Here is an 18,070-nt window from a genome sequence, read left to right on the forward strand (position 1 = left end):
AAACCAATACTATACTTTTAATTAAATTGAACATTATAATTATTTTTACACCAATTTTGAATTAAGATTATTTTTCATAAACATATTAATAAAATAATAAAATGCTGAGAAAAAAAAATTAAAGATTTCAAATCAAACTTCATAAAATTATCAATTCTTATTTCCATACAAATATTATTATCTTTAACAAAATGCTAAAGAAAATAAAATTTTAAATTTAAAAATAAAATTGTTTATGTCAAAAAAAAAAAAGAAATCAATTTTTAAATTTTTATAAGTTTTATCTTTTATTAGTGCTAGATAACAAATGTTATTGTTCTAAAAGGTGTTGGAAAAAATGTTAAAGTATCACTATTTTTTTATCATTAATTACCGTGTCAAAAAAAAAAAACTTTGATGACAAAGTAATTTGTCACAAAAAGTGAGTTTTTAATTTAAATTTTTTTTAATACAATAGTATTATCACATAATAATAGTTATAAATAGTAAATATATTTTCCCAAAAATGATTGATGATTTGGTAACAAAAAATATTCATCACTGGAAATTGAAAATTAGTGACACAATTTTCATAAAAAAAAATGTGTATTTCATTATTAGTGTAAAAAAATATTCATTATTAAAAATTAAAAATTAGTGATAAATAATTTTATCACAAATATATGTTTTTTGTCATAAAAAATTTCCCAACGAGCGTCAATTCTTGCACCAATTCTTTAATGTCAAAAAATAGTTTTGTAAAAAAAACTTCATAATAAAATATTCTATAACAAAATCCCTCTTTCATAGCTTAAGATTCATAATTAATAATGAAATTGTAGTCATAGTGTGATATCCCACATCGGATAGGGGAGAATGTTCCTGACGCTATATATGTAGAGATTCCTCTTAACCAAGTAGACGCGTTTTAAAGCCGTGATGGCCCCCTTGGGCCCAAAGCGAACAACATCTACATGGTTGGGTGCGGGTCGTTACAAATGGTATCAGAGCCGATCCCCGACCTCGGTGTGGGGGTTTGTTTGACTTCGTAAAAGGGGTGTTTGTCTGTTTGGCCCCGCAATCCCATGGGATACAACGAGGACGTTGTGTCTGCATGGGGGGGTGTTTGTGATGTCTCACATCGGATAGGGGAGAATGTTTCTGGCGCTATATATGTAGAGATTCCTCTTAACCAAGTAGACGTGTTTTAAAGCCGTGAGGGCTTCCTTGGGCTCAAAGCGGACAATATCTACATGGTTGGGTGCGGGTCGTTACATATAGACAAAAAAAAATGTGACTAAATCTTACATTGTTGTAGTTATTGAAGGATTTAAAATGTTTGAAACAAATAATTCATTGAAGAATTTAAAATGTTTGAAGCAAAGAAATAAGGATAAAGACTAAATCTAGGATGGAAGTGGGATTAAGTAATTTTAGTGATCCATCTTGTCCTTAATAAGACAAGTTTGAAATAAACATAAATGATTTGGAGGTGGATTTCTAGGAATTATATTCTAAACCTAGGTTGGGTTGGGTTGCATGACAGGTTTGGACATTGCTCTACTTGACTTCCTTTAGGTGGCTTGACAAAGAAATCCAAGAGGCCAAGGCAAAACTTCGATATATATATATATATATATATATATATATATATATATATATATATATATATATATATATATATATACTCGACCCTATCTTTCATAGCACGTATTCCTATCTGCGTTGCTATTGATTCAGTAAGCTATGTGTCTGATGCATGGAGAACTGCCCTACCTTCGGTCTCCTAAAATGACTTGTGGCAACAAAGAACAAATAGAATTTGCTACAGAAGCCGACTAACAAGGGTATTCTTGTATATGAGAATATAGTAATAGAGAAGGTAATAGCCGAAATATGATTCATTTTAGTTAGAATGCCCAAATCCGCTATATATTTGACACGGGTTTGCCATAATGCTAAAACTATGGCGAATGCATCTATCGTCATTGATGCATCTATCATCCTATATATATAAATTATTTAATTAATTATTTCTATTTTCCTCTTTCTAACACATAAAAGACTTGAAAATGAATTATGTAAATTAAATAGAGTGGGGCATGTCAAATATGGGAAATTAGCCTACCTGTTTTGACCTACATTGTTGCCTATAAAACTTTTTTTTTTTAATTTTTTTAATTTTTAGACAAAGATGTGAATAGATTTAAATAATTAGAATGGGTTAGATGAGAGTGGCAGGAATTGATCTCAGTATGTTGGCATTTCTATTCACATTTTATGAAGGAGAATAAGATATATTCTATTGAAGCATATAAAATTAAACACAAATTATAATAAAGAAAACCAACATGAAGAAGACAAAGACCCTAATATTAAGAATTTTAAAAATTCCACTCAATATATAAAGACACAAAATAACAAAAATAAAAATAACTAAATATCAAAATAAGATAAAACTTTGAATTTCCTATGAGTTTGGCAAGTAAAAAGTAATAACACAAAGAAGATGAATATGAAAAATAATCAATACAAAAGATGAGAATGATTGAGATATTGGGGCTTATAATAATTACAACTTGTCAAATTAATATTTAATTTTGTTTCATTTATAAATAATTTAGGAACTAATTTATAATTATTTTAATATTCTTTCACATTGACATGGCTTTCAATGTTAGAATGCAATTAAAAGGGACAACTGTGTTTAAAATATTTTGAAATGAGTGAAGTGTTTATAATTATCAGCTTCACTAGTATCATGTTCTAAAATGGTAAGGGTGACAATTTGGGTGGGTTGGTTTGATTCAACCCATTCAACTCGAATTCAACCGACAAACATTTTTAATACTCAGGTTGAACTTAAAATTTTTCAATTAAGTTCAATTTGGGTTGAGTTTAAGGCAAGTTTCGAATAACTTGGCATAATATGAATCCGATTTAATATTTTTTATAATATTTATAATGTTTATTATGTATAATAAATTTATCTATTTATTTTTTTTAAATTATAATTATATTATATATATTTTATTTTTTTAGAAAAAGTATGTAAATTTATTTATACTTTTTTATTATTATTTAAAATTTTTATCTTATTTATTATTTTAATTTTAGTATAAATACAAAAAAAAAAAAGATTTTTTAAAAATCATTATAAATAAATTTTGAATCTTGTAATCTAATCCATTCAATTAACCATACTTCAACTAAAATTTAATATAACTAATTCGATTACTAGAATTTAAAAAAAATAAAAATGAATTGGGCTTTAATTCAGCACCTCTTATTAGAAGTCGAGTTTAATTGATCTTTCATTAATTGTTTCTTAATTCAGATTATATTGGGATTAGCCATTAACCCGATCAACCTGCAAGTTGAAGACCGACAAATTAGTAGTGAAATTCGAACAATAAGGCTATTGAGAGTGTAATTAAAAAACGGCATTTTTGCGACTCAAATTTTAAAATTGGAGGAAAGTACAACACCACATAACACAAAAAGCTGCGACAGAAGACGACAGACGAGGACGACGAAGACGACAGACGAGGACGACGAAGACAAAACACGTACGCTCATCGCAGAGCCTCGCATTCTTCCCCTTCCCTTTTCTGATTGCTGGGTACCCATTTTCTAAAATCCCTCTAATTGGTTGCTGGATCTCAATCTCAAGTTCTACCATTCCTACACTGTCATGGTTTGCTTCTCGAACCCTTACCAATCCGTTCATTAATTCATGTTTTTTCCCCTTTCTTTGATTGTTTCTTGTGCTAATTTGTTTATCACCCAGATGGTTTCTGGGAAAAGGGGTGTATGAACCTAAAAACATTGTGGGGGACTTCCCAAAAGAGCATGATTTGAACCAGCTAAGCCTCTCTTAGGGAGGCTGTGTGCCTGGTTGAATGAGTTGGTGTCTGAATTGAGAGGCGGTGGTGTTGCTGTTTTGAAAGACGAGAGATTTAAACCCAGAAGAGCATTAGGGGTTTGTGGGAAAATAAGGATGTGCAATATTGAACAGCAGAAGGTACAACCCAGAGAAGCCTGTGGGTATGCTTAACAATTGTATGGCATCACTTTCAATAACACCACTCTTTCTCTTGCCATCGCAATTGGTGTAACCTTGTAGATTAGAGTTAGTAGGTTTTGAGCCAAAATGTGAGGGACAACCTTGAATAGCATTAGGTACTACTCAAAGAAGCACGGATATTCACTTAATTAATCATTTAGAGAAGTGCTTAGCATGGTTTCTGACTGTTTAATAAGCTCAGTATGAGTAGCATTGATATTATCTTGACTGCCAGGGGATTTAACACAAAAGAGCATTCCTATGTTGAACACGCCGTCACCGAGGAGGATTGTTCTTAGGAAAAGACGAGGTCCTAGAGTGGAGTTGGCTTACTGCTTAGACAAAGCTTGCTGTCTAATCTGTAAAAACTTGGAGCACACTGTGACTATTTACTTGAAGATGATGGGAATTAATGCAAAAGATCATTTGGTGTTGCTTTGAAGTTCATGGTGTACCTTGTTGAGCAATATAAGATAGCAATATATGTGTTGCTAAGATATGCTGACATGGGACATGGTATGCTTGTACAGACTTACATGCATTCATCAATTTTAGAGTCATTTATTAATGATAGAATTACCATATTCCCACATGTTAGTCATTTAATTTGTTATCCTTCAACCATCACTCCTTAATTTACCTATGTTAAATACTAATGAATTACTGCTGCAGTCACAGAATATTGGACACATGTTTAATGAAGTTCTCTTGAGAAATGCGTGTATCAACCAAATCACCATGATGTATATCTTAGAAATTAGAATGATGGATGATATAGCCTGGAAAAACTACTTTGTTATACAGACCTCAATTGGTAACCAAATAGCACTACTGCTTAGAATAGCATCAAGTACATTGTATAATGTAATGATTCAATATTAGGAACTGCATTGATGTATCCTCCATGTTGTATGTCTACCTCTTAGCCACTACTTCCACTACATAATTTTTTAACTTTAACTACTATAATTAAACCATGCTTTTGTTCTTGTTAGTCTTTGTACCTTTTTATTGGCTTTTTCTGCTTTGAATTCAAAATTAACTTGGGACAGTAGTTTTTCTGTATGTGGAAATGGTGTGATTTGGAATTATTAAATTGCTGCCAATATCTGCAAATGGTATACATTACATATAACGTAATGCAACCTGGAAGAACAGAAAGTGCAACCTCAAAGAGCATGGTGTACAGCTTGTAACTGACTTAAGTCAAACCTAGTATAAGTTTGAGAGTCTTATAGAAGGCACTTAAAAACTTAGGATTAAGTCTTGACAACCATCTTTAACATTGTTTATCAAAGTTAAATTTTGTGGTTCAAGCTCATGTGTGTTCCCTAAGTTTAAATTCATTTCTAACTTGTCCAAGCGGTGAACCTATTTTCACTATGAAAGATGGATAATTAGAACTGTACCTGTACCTATTATGAAATGAATGGCAACTACCTAGAGCAGGATAATGCATAAAGCCTTTTCATATCTGGCACTGCAGAATGTGGTATAATCCTCATGAACATCAACTGCCACTCAAAAATGCTTATAACTGAGATCAGCATACATTGGAACATTAAAGGAATGATGTAAATCCTATTGCAAGCACAACTTATAACATGCGTATGGACATTCTGAGGGCTTCATTCCAAAGGTTTAAAATTTAGTCAATTCATATGTACCTAAATGTTTCATTCTTAGGACAAACTATCTTGTATTGGTCATTGTTTCTATTTAAAGTTTGATCTTTAAGAAAATTGGGAAGGATGAAGTATTCTTTTGCTTGTAAATAAGTAACTATTCGTTCTGATAGAAAAAGGAAAAAAGTACTATCTGAAAGAACTGAAACATATCTCTTTAATCTGAATTTTAAGGTACCAAGTGAAAATGATTCCATGATGGGAAAAAGAAAGTTAGAAGAACTTATTGCCTTGGAAGGGAAGAAGAAAAAGAAGAAGAAGAAGCAAGTTGCAACACCTCGTCCTGCATGTTCTTGGGTGTATTTTAGGTGATCATAGTTTCTTCAAAGTATGATCTCACATGTGTAAGTATGTGCCTCTTTGTCTTTTTTGTTTTGCTAATGTAGGAGTCAATTTTTGTAGCCGGGAGTTTATTAGGGAGTATAGTGCTTCCCATCCTGAGTCTTCAGGCCTTAAAGCTGTAAGCATCTTAATTACCCTTTTTCTTGTATTAACTTTAAAGCTTTCTTTTTTCCTTTGTAATGAGTGGTTAAATACAGTAATCAAAATAATGAGTTTGTCCATTTCAGGCCACAAAGGCTGCCTCAGATGCTTGGAAATCTATGAGCCTTGAGGAGAAAGCAAAATACACTAAGCGTTCCCGTGAAGTATGGGATAACTACTTGACAACAGCTCCCGCCCGTGCCCCCAAACCTAGAAAACAGGTAGCTTATATTTTAATGATTGCCATTTATTTGTATGTCATGTGAATCTTCCAACCTAAATGATGCAGACTAACCTTGTCACAAGGTGCTCTCCTGGACGGCTATTCAATGTCTTACAACGCCTCACACCTGATCAAAAGGCTGCAGTGAGAAGCATGGGATTTGGAAGCCTCCTTGGCCTCAGATGCAGGACCCTTCGCCGCAGTTTGTGCCTTTGGTTATTGGAGAGGTTCGACACGGCAAGACGCAGCTTGGAGATTTGTGGTGAGCGCATTCCTTTATCCCCAAAGGATGTGGAGCTGGTGATGGGGTTAGCAGCTAGTGGGAAGGATGTGGTTAATTCAGGCCCTGATGACCTAATTGTAGAATTACGTAATAGTTATAATGCTACAAATCATGGGATTTCTGTACGTCTTCTCGAGGAGCGATTGGCGGCTCCAGAAGCAGGAGAGGAATTTAAGAGATCATTTATCCTTTATGCATTGGGCACTGTGTTGTGCCCTACAGCAAGACTAGATGTTAGTCCTTCATTCCTCCATTTCTTGACAAATATGGATACCATCCATCAATACAACTGGGGAAAATTTTTGCTTGACCGGCTAGTTCGAGAGGTATCTCGCTTTCATCAAGGCAAACAACGTGCAGTTGGTGGCTGTCTTTTGTTTCTCCAGGTAAATACACTGCTTTGGGGCATATATTTATTTAATATTTTGGGGAACATTGTAAATTGTCTGACCTATTTAGTTCCTTTACAGCTTTTTTACTATGAGACTGTTTCTGTGGAAGGACCTGGTTCATTGGTGCCTGGTCTTGGTCCATGCTTGTCATCATGGGGAGAGGAAGAGATTACTGAGAGAGAAAAACGAGAAAGAGAGCTTGGTGGTTATGGTTTTGGAGAGGTATGGTTACATTTTCAATGGGTGACGCTATAAAATATGCATGGATTTGTCATGCTTCTCCTGTGCAGGTGCTTTACAAGGAGAGTTGCCTAGGGACTGAATCATCCAGATGCAGAGCCCAACTAGATTGTCTGCCATCAGGCAGAATGGGTACTAGCTCTGAGCATGGTCCTGCCCTTGGACATGAGGGGAACCAGGTAATCCCCTCTTTTCCCTATCCTTCATATGGTAATCGGCAATTACTTATAGGCCCTTGATGCAAAGCTAATATAGTTAGGCAGAAGTTTGGGTCTTTGGTGACTTGGTCACTGTTTGCCCCTTGAACTGCAAGAAACAGCACCTTAGCACAACATATCTTGGAGCCTTCATCCTCTGCTTTCATATGTATCTCCTCTAGCCTGAACCAACCTTAGATCCCATACAGCTGTAGTGAGGAAGAATGGTGCTTGCACCTTTCCTGTGTATAATATTACATTGCCGGTTTCAAACCTCATTTCCTTGTGATTCCAAACCTGGAAAAAATCACCATGGCATTTATAACCAACTGCCTCATGTTGAGGGCTGTAATTTATCCTCTTGTTGTTCCATAATATGTCCTTCCAAGAAATTTTTGTTTGTTTAAAGAATGAAAAAAGAATTTTGCTATTGGTATAAATTTCATGTGCCTTGTTGTAGTGTTACATTTGATATTTTTCTCACTAAATGTACTGGGTTGGTTGCTACATCAGTGGGATGAGTTTTTTGAATAGGATTTAACTATCAATCATATTGGATTCAGTTTTATGACACATTTTTTAAGACGAAAACACTTGAATTAAGAAAAATAGAAAGTGTGAAAGTAAAAAAATCATACTAGGGCCAAAATTGGTGCTTCTTCTCTTGGCTTTCTGTACCTTTGCGTTAGGAGAATATTTCCCCAATTTAGATCATTCCTCGTGTAAGGGGTTTCTTTTGCATGAAAAGGAAATATAAAATTTTGTTCTACACTCTCACATTTCCTCCATTTTGGGTCATGGAAAAGTTTTTCCTTGCTTGAGTCTCCATTATATACTTTATACAAGTAACTACATATTTTTATATAATAATAGTTTCTTTTTGGTGTATTGGTTGTATGTTTTCTCTACTTCATGCTTATGCATATATCTTATATATGCATAAATTCAATTGTTTATTTCTGAATATGTAAAGAAGAACACAATATGGTACAATGCACCATACAAGAAAAAAATGAAAAATATGCATGCTCAAGTTGAAAGCTAGGGTTTAATGTGTGCAAGCATGTGATGACTAAGAGAAATGAGTCAACCTCACTATCTTTATCTCCGATTTGCTCTCCTCTCTCTCTCTCTCTCTCACACACACACACACACACTTGCACACACACACACACACATTTACACCCACACACATTTGCACCATGCATACATATAATGTTTTTATCCCTCCCCTGTTTTTTCCAACCCTTTTTTAATTTCAACTAAATATTCTCCTCTCTCTTAGACCTGGACCCAACTCCTCCCTCTAACCCTTTCCTATTATATCTCCTAAACCTCAAATATAAACACCTCTCTATTTATGCCATATTGGCACTATGCAACGACCGGGAGCTATCTGATTTTATCAACTAAGATCAAATGTACTAAATTTCATGTAGACTTGATGATCTGCCTTTTAATCTCATTCAAATATTTCAATGGTCTAGGATGTTTTGAAAAAAAGGAGTATGCATATCACACAAAAAACTCACCCATTTCAGTTAAAATTAACTGATGATTTTCTACTTGGACTCATCGGATTATGGGGTCACTGCTTAAAGGGAACATTGACTAGTAGAATTGCACCTGTTGAAATCTAGCTGCCTGATGTGAGTGAAATAGTTAAGCCTGTTGGAATTTGACTGTGCATTTGGGTAGGTTGAAAAGTTGCAAACCTAGGCTTAAATCTCCACATGAGCTTGAATTTTTTAACTTAAGAAAATTTGCATATCTACTTTGATCTTTAATTGCAACAAAGGTAATTGCTAATAGTAATGAATATTGACACTATCTTTTTCTCTAAAGCCTCTTTGGAACATCTTCAAAACCTCAAGATTATCCTTTTGGTTTTCGGGTAAGTTTCTGGTTTAAAAATCAACTTAGAGAAAAGCACCATGGTTGGTATTAACACTAGGCAGGAGCTATTGTCTAGTCTGGCTTCGGTTTTTGATTGCAAAGTGTCTGAGTGGCCTTTATCTTATTTAGGTCTTCCTTTGGGAGGGAACCCAAAGACAATAGGCTTTTGGGACCCAGTGGTTGAGAGAATTTCGAGAAGGTTGGATGGTTGGAAAAAGGCCTATTTGTCTTTGGGAAGGAGGATTACTTTAATTTAGTCGTGTTTGTCTCACATCCCTAGTTACTTCCTCTCCCTATTTAAAATCCCAGCTTCAATTGCTTCAAAGATTGAGAAGATGCAAAGGAATTTTCTGTGGTCTGGGGCAGGGGAAGGGAAGAAAGATCATCTTGTCAGATGGGAGGTTGTTAGCAGACCAAAGGAGTTGGGAGGTTTGGGTTTTGGGAAGATTTCTTTGAGAAATATTGCTCTCTTAGGGAAATGGCTTTGGAGGTTCCCTAGAGAAAGGAGTGGTCTTTGGCATAAGGTTATAGTGAGTATATATGGGACACATCCTAATGGATGGGACGCCAACATGGTGGTTAGATGGTCACACAGATGTCTTTGGAAGGCTATTGCTCAAGTTTTCCAGGAATTTTCCCCTTTTGTTCGTCTAGTGGTGGGAAATGGGGAGAGAATTCGCTTTTGGGAAGATCTTTGGTGGGGTAACCAATCTTTGTGCTCGCAATTTGCTGATCTTTATAGAGTTATTTCTATGAAAAACCTCACTGTTTCAAATGTCCTTGGCAATTCCTTTCCATTGGCTTGGAATTTAAATTTTCGCCGCAATCTTACCGACTCAGAAATTGATCTCCTTCAGAGATTAATGTCCTCCCTCAGTTCAATGCGTTTCTCTCCTTCTTTGGCTGATTATAGAGCATGGTCTTTGTCTTCATCAGGCTTGTTTTCAGTGAAATCTTTTTTCTTGGCCTTGTCAAAAGTCTCTAATCCTATTTTGTTCCTTCCGGCCAAGTTTTTGTGGAGTTCAAAAGCCCCTTCAAAGGTTAAGGCCCTCGCTTGGTTAGTAGCTCATGGGAAGGTGAACACCAATGACAAGTTGCAGTTGAGAAGACCTTACAAGTCCCTCTGTCCTCAATGGTGCATTCTTTGCAAAGGAAATGGGGAGTCGATTGATCACCTTTTTCTTCATTGTCCTGTTACCATTGGACTCTGGAACAAGTTGTTCAAGCTAGTTGGGCTGGTCTGGGTCCCTCCAAGGAGGTTTGTGGACATGTTGGTTATTGCTTTTAAAGGCTTGGGGAACTCCTTAAGAGGCAAGACTCTTTGGCAAGTTGCTTGCCTCACTTTGGTTTGGATAGTGTGGCAAGAGCGAAACAATAGGATTTTTGAGGATAAGGGGAGATCGGAAGAGACGTTATGGGATTTGATTTTGTTCTATTCCTCTCTTTGGGCTTCTTGTTCTGCAGCTTTTAGAGGAGTTCCTTTAAATGTGTTACAACTCAACTGGAGTGAGGTTTGCGCTTCAAAAGTTTGAGTTTGGGGGGGTTTCTCTTTGTTTTTAGCTAATGTTGGGGGTTTTTATGTTGTTCAGATTGTGTAGGAAGGACCTCTCATCCTTCTTGTTGTTTCTTTTGTTACTTTTTTCTTTCTTTCTCATGTATCTTTCCTTCTATTAATATATTTCTCTTCGTTTCTGATCAAAAAATGAATACTGCTTTTATATCCATTGAATGTACTATACTTACTTTTGGTTGTCTGCTTTATAGGTTGAGAGAGATCAAATGAATGGAGAAATCATTATGGATGAGGTAGTAAATTGTCATTCTTTTCTTTATATATTATTGGTAATTTCGTTTTCCTTCTTTGCAAGTCACCTGAAGGTGTGTTGGGGGTATCCTATGAACCACTATCTTTCTATTAAACTCAAATAATGGGGACATGAAACCTTTTCCTTGAAGACATTGCATGCTTGCATGAATCACTCTATCTGTGAGTCTGAGCATTTAGATTTTGATGATACAACTTGTTATTATCTTATATGCTGATATGCAATATACCATGGAAAAAATTCAAAACAATTATGAAAGGAATTGGAGAGTAATTACAAATGAACACTGGAATGATGAACGAGATAAAACATGTAGTTAATTTGTACTATTATAATAAGCACTAGCTTTAATCTCTGTTTCTCAAAGATTTCCACTAAAATCAGTTGCCCTACAAATCTAATGTCTTGATTAAACTCCATGTGTCTGCAGAACTTTCACAAAATTCCTAGATATCCATATATCTCTACTCTCCTACAACTGCCTCTTCATCTCTTCTCACTTTTCAATGAAGTTGTATGGTATTATGCCCGCATACAAATAGTCTGTGCCTCATGCTCTAATTATATATAACATGATCAAAGATTCCTCCATAGGTGCTATCATGATGTCTATTATAGAAAATTGGATAAGTAACTGATGCTCTTTAGAAATGTTTTCAAAAGGCATTTAGAACTATATATTGTCGCCTTTATTTATTTAGTTTTTATTTTGGTTAGAAGTTAGTTTTTGTCTCTTGATAAAAAATGTTACTGGAAGTTGGTTTATTTAAATTTTGGGAAAATATACTCTTACTTGTATAAACAATTCAGTATATCACTTTTTCCCTTATGGAAGGTGTCCCAGAGGACTTGTCTGCCACAGTACTAGCCTATATTGGTTTTTAGTGGCTAAATAAATTGTTTTGTTGTTAATATATTCTGGACTTGTTTTTGAATTGCTCTTTTTTCACCTATTTGGACATCCTTTTTGTCCTTAGTTCGTCTTATTGACTATTTCATAAAGGTTTTGTCTCAAAACTTGGTATTCTTTCCAAAAAGGCATCACTTTATGATTTCCTTTGCCCCATACTTAGAAAATTGGATTGCAATCTCTCTTTACCCCCTCACAGGATTCTGTGAGTGTCATGAGTCCTTATAAAATGGACAAGTGACAATACTAGCAGCACTTTGTACTAGATTTTTATTAGAGAAACTTTTAGTTTACCATTGTCCTAATAAAGGTGTTAAACTTTGTGGGAAAAGAGAAAATCCATCCTGATATAATAACTTTTGACCAAATAAAATGATAAAAGCCTAAAAGATAAGCATTAAGAAGTAAGACTTGCTGATAATCTATAAAGGTAAGAAATCCTAATTTGCTTAGTTGATTTGGTACTTTCCTTGATCAACCAGTAGAATTTGGTGCTTTTACCCCCTACCTGGCATCTAACATGTCTTTCCTAGTCATTCATGCTAAATTATAAGGTTGCTATGTTAATGCAGGCAAATTTGCCAATTTATCTTGGGGATAAGAATGTAGTATGTGGAGACATTGAAGTGGTTGTGGAATCAGTGAGAAAAGCATGCCAGAACAAAGAATATGGGTGCAAAGAAACATTGGATTACATGAAGAAAAGTGAACATGAAGAGACTTGCAGCTATGCACCATGCACATGTCCTCTTCTAGAGTGCGACTTTGTTGGCTCATCTGAACAGTTGTCATTACACTTCAGCAGTAAACATTGGGATTCTGGAAGGCGTTTCAGATACAATTGCCCTCAAGCCATATCCTTGGGCATGAATGAGCAATTCCTTGTTCTTCAAGCAGAGGAGGATGGGATTCTTTTTCTTCTCAACAAGGGGATTGAAGCAATTGGAAATACAATCATGATAACTTGTATTAAGCCAAGTTCATCAAAGGAGACGTTCTTGTATGATTTAGTATCAGGAAGAGGAATCAGCTCTCTTCGGCTAAAATCATTTACACAGAATTTCCCAGGTCGAGTGGAGGGCTTTCCTCCAGTGGATTTCCTTCTAATTCCATTTCGGTTCCTCAATTCTTCACGGCAGCTCAATGTAGAGGTTTGTATATGGAATTCAGCAGAACTTGGTGCCGATTGCCCTGCCCTTGGCTTGGCCATTTCATGAGCATTTGGGGTACAATTTGACCAATAATGGAATTCTCTTCCACATGGAATTCAATAGAAGTTGGTGCATTTCTTACCCATTTCATTAAGCATCTAGTGTACAATAGTGTTCTCTTGTATATGGAATTCATGCATGTTTGTCCTGCTCTCTCTCCCTCTTTCTTGTACATGAAATTCAACAAAATTTCTTGCATGTTGTCCTTTTCTCTCATTCTCCATTTTGGAAATAAATGTACATTATAAACCATTGCCTCCTGATTGTGAAGTCCATCCCATTTTGAACTCTGCCCATCAAAAGCAATTGAAAAGACCCAATAGATAATATCCAGATGATATGAAGCGCATGCTCTCTAATGGATAAGGGTGCATGAAACTTGTTGATTTACTGAGAAAGCGTGCTGTTCATTCTCAATGAGTGTGGATATGTCTCAGCTTCTCAATTCCCTGGTTTTCAGGTTCCCAAAATGGCTTACTACATCATGGTTAGAGGAAGCGGTTGAATGACAGTTTTGGGTGGCAATGGTTTTGACTCCTGAGGCAAGGAATGCGTCAAATTTATTCAATCAAGTGGATTTAACAAAATCAAATCGATTTAACAATTGTCATGGAGTCTTGGATACAGACATAAAACATTTACTATGTAATTTCAGGTTAGGTTGCATTGCATTGAATATGGATATGGTTTTTACGCATATGACTCTTGACATCTTAATAATGAAAATATTAGTACTTGGATTTTATGGATATATGGAGAAAATATTGATGGATATTTTGATATAAAATATTTTTATTTAAAAATATTGATAATTTTATTTATGATTTTATATTTATCTTATATTTAATTAGTATATGAAATATATTATAAAATAATTAAAATTAATTCATTTATAATAATTTTATTTAATTAATTTATAAAATAGATTATAATATATAAAAATATATGTATAATAATTATATACATAAACAATTTTAAGCATATATATATATATATATACTATTAAATAAGTTTAGCTTAATGGTAGAAGTCATTTGCTTTAAACCTAAACACTTGAATTCAAGTCCTTATCTTGTATATATATATATATATATATATATTTTTTTTTTTTTTCATTTTGCCTAAATAAGAACATAATCTCACATCAAAATTTTGAGAGATTGCAAAGTTTTATAGTCTCTATTTACGGTGCTACCTCATACAGTATCTGGTCACAATAGATGGGTGGGTTGGGCCTAAGTTTGCATATCGTATTCATCTTCTCTAATACACAATATATCATCGATATATCCCAATATTTTTATCATTGGTTATCATTTATTAAGATCATATTTGGTTCATTGGGAACAACCAAAAAATGAGATAATATATTTTATCTCATTTTAATTGGCATAAAACATAATTTTAGTTGTTCTAAAGTTATAACTTTTGAACTTTAACCACATTGTAAATGGAGAGTTATTAAGTGCAAAAACTTTTACATTTAATGCTTATTAGTTATACTTCTTATCATTTTCAATTATGAGCTATATAAGCATACCCAAGAAACTATTGGTTGTGCATATGGTACCATCATGTATCTCTCATTAATTTTGTTTTTCATAAAAAAACATTATAAAATGAATTTATTAAAATTTTAAAACGTGCAATGAAATTGTTGTTTATGTGAAATTGACCTACCACCACCATATAAGATGATAAAATTTTTTATAAATTATTAGGGACGGTGTGTGCAACATCTTCCTTTTAAAAAAGTGATTTTATTAAAAATTAGAATAATTTTGACTTGTTTAAAAAAATTATTTAAAGTGGGAGAGTTCTAAATTTATTTATGTTACTTTTTATTGTATTTTTTAAAAAGGGTATGCAAAATTACCTTCGTGTCCATCTTTTTCAACCTCAAGCTGCCCTACCCAAAACCTTGACTTTCCTTTCCTTGCCTTCCTTTTTCCCTCTCCTCTAAGATTTTTCCTTACCCTAACTTGTTTTGTTGGCCTCATCCATTCTTAGATGATTCTATTTATTGGTTTTATCTAAATAATTCAATGTTAGGAAGTTGTTTTGATAATTATTTGGGGTTTAAATATTTTTCATTAAAATTTAAATGTTAGGAGATTGTTTTGTTAATTATTCCAAGTTTGATTGGTTTAAGAAAGTTGTTAACTTCTTTGTAGTAGTTGAATTACATAAGGTTTTTACCATAAATAAGTCATGTAAATAGAAGATGAGGTGCTCTTTCTTCTACTTTCACTTTATTGTCCTATTTTCTATTTATTTATTTTTAGTAATTCCTCTCTTCTCAAATATTTTAAAAACCAAAAAAGTCATTGAATTAAAAAAGTTATTGATTTATGATTCAATGGTCGGATCAATAGTTGAACTATGGTTGAATCAGGGATGTCATAAATATTAATTAATTAAAATTTAAAGTAATTATAAAAAAATAAAATATGTATAAATAAATTAAAAATCAATAATATTTATTTTTTATATTTGTTATTATCAAATTAAATCATGCTAAGGTATAAAAGTATTAATATTTTAAATTTTATTAAATGAAATATGTATAATATTTAAATGTGAATATATTGAAAATGAAAGAAAAATTAATTATTTAATTTTAAATAATTTTATAATTATAAAAAATATATATTATTTTTATTTAATATTATGATTTTTATAAAAAACAATATATTTTCTTTTGTTTGTTGTACTTGGCATTAAAAAGTGTGCAACCAAGTGGTGCCCATGTCAAATCCTTGTGGGTGGGATTTTCTTTAAACTAATATCATCAATTCCACATTGGAGGGTGATAGGAGTAAGGAGGGCTTTAAATGCTTTACTTATCCACGGTAAAGACATGTTCGTAGGTTTAAGGTAGAGCCCTACATATGGTAATATGGGCTTGTTTGGATGGGCTTTTTGCCTTAAAAAAAAACAATAAATAGGTGGTGGCAATTGGGTTTCTGCCAAAAATCCATTAAATGGTAAAAAGAGAATGGGACATTGAACCTTTAATTCTTTAAGAAGAATTGCTCAGTTCATTGGTTCGAACATCAGTTCAGGTAGTTCGTGGTCAATTTGATAGCTAAGTGGTTCAATGGAGGGAATTGGATCAAAAAGATCATTGATCAATAGTTGAACTAGCCATTCTAGTCCGATTTTCAAAACATTGTTTTTTTTTTTTCATCTTCGTCAAATGATATTATATCATTAGTATTTACATTAACCTAATGCCTACTATCACATGCACACAAGAAGCAATACTAGGTTGGAAATTAATTTTGCATCCCTATTTGGTTGGATAGATACTTCAACTCATCAATTTCAAATGTCAATTAAAGAGTCCATATATCTCCATAATTGGTTGAAGTTCATACTTGTAGAGTTTTAACAATCTCAATGATATCAAAGTAGATTTGCAAACATTGCTAGCATTTGCATCTACTTGAACTAAGGAGCTTACAACTTAACCATTCTTAGTACCAATATTTCCAAATTAATCTTGCTCTAATCCTATCAACTCGATTTCCCAATATTTTGGGTTTTCGTTAACCTAATCTTCTGTCAACTATATTGTGGGTTTATTACACTTGAATTGAATTTTCAAAGTTTAAGGGTACGATTCACTTAGTTGGTTCTAACAAACTAATTTGTTTTTTTTTTTTTTAACTATATCTAAACACCAAAATAGGAGAACATTGAATTGGCTTCTTTCCATCTCAAATGAAGGGTTATCTAGTAGATGGAGAAGGTTGTTAAAACATGGTCTTAGGATGAATTTGATGGCAAAAACCTAGATCTCTCCATTTCCCAAGCCTAGATCAGGTTAGGAACATGCTTAACTATCTTAGGCTTTCCTAAATCCTATGCATAATGGAGAAAAAAAATGTAGTTTTAAACTTAAAACGGATTTAGAAAGTGCTAGCGAAAAACATACCTTAGATTCAGATGTTCTTGAATCGAATCCACATGATGAAGATGAAGAACGAAGTTGTAAAAGTCTTGTAAACCCAAAGTTTTCCGTCTAATGACTCAAACCTTGATCTTGACACACTTCCGATGGGAATGGAAAAAAAAAAGTGAAGGTTATACCTTTCTCTCAGGAAGTGGAAGACGATTTTCTAGCAAAAGTTATGGAAACCCTAACTCTTAAGGGGGTATTTATAGGGTTATTTAATGGGCTTAAGTGACTTGAGCATATTAAGGGCTTTGATCGCTTGGTTTTTTGTTGTTTATTAGATCAAAACAAAATTTATAACCTAATTCACTATTCTAGAGTACTTTGTGTCTGATAAAAAATGGTTTTAGTATAAACTACCGTGTATAGTGGTTTTTAGGTGTCGTCCACTAGGATGGATTATACTCAGTAATTAAGGTTTGAGTGTGAGAACAAGAAATGATTATGATCAAGTGAAATTGATTTAAAAATTCATAGTGAAAAATCAATGTAACAATGGTTTAAAATTGAGAAGAAAAATGAAATGTAAAATAGAAGAAAATTAATAGGAGGAGAAATTCTCGGAGTTCGGATTTTCTAGAAAACAATTTCCATGGTGAATAGATGTTGAGATCTAATTTTCATCAAGTTAGATCGAAAACCTAAATTTTCATCTAAACCAATTTTTGATTTAGCTTTAGATCTAGATCTAATTTCTCTTCAAATTTAACATTAATCC

The 18,070-nt window shown here is 33.4% G+C and overlaps 1 protein-coding gene across 6 annotated transcripts; it reads left to right on the forward strand.

Annotated features, from left to right (window-relative positions):
• Positions 1-3,454: 3,454 nt before the first annotated feature.
• Positions 3,455-13,644, forward strand: LOC117904646. Of its 6 annotated transcripts, none has more exons than XM_034817350.1 (10): positions 3,455-3,676; positions 3,770-4,561; positions 5,905-6,038; positions 6,133-6,190; positions 6,300-6,434; positions 6,503-7,105; positions 7,190-7,333; positions 7,402-7,530; positions 11,209-11,250; positions 12,753-13,644. In XM_034817350.1, the coding sequence occupies exons 2-10, from the start codon at positions 4,544-4,546 to the stop codon at positions 13,395-13,397; spliced, it is 1,908 nt and encodes a 635-aa protein (XP_034673241.1). In that variant the 5' UTR covers positions 3,455-3,676; positions 3,770-4,543; the 3' UTR covers positions 13,398-13,644. The 6 variants fall into 6 exon arrangements, with proteins under 6 accessions (XP_034673241.1, XP_034673242.1, XP_034673245.1 ...); XM_034817351.1 differs by having other exon boundaries at positions 4,281-4,561; XM_034817352.1 differs by lacking the exon at positions 3,455-3,676 and having other exon boundaries at positions 3,683-4,161; positions 4,281-4,561.
• The last annotated feature ends 4,426 nt before the right edge of the window (positions 13,645-18,070 follow it).

This window comes from Vitis riparia, chromosome 17 (genome assembly GCF_004353265.1).
Source record: "Vitis riparia cultivar Riparia Gloire de Montpellier isolate 1030 chromosome 17, EGFV_Vit.rip_1.0, whole genome shotgun sequence".
Taxonomy (NCBI): domain Eukaryota; kingdom Viridiplantae; phylum Streptophyta; class Magnoliopsida; order Vitales; family Vitaceae; genus Vitis; species Vitis riparia.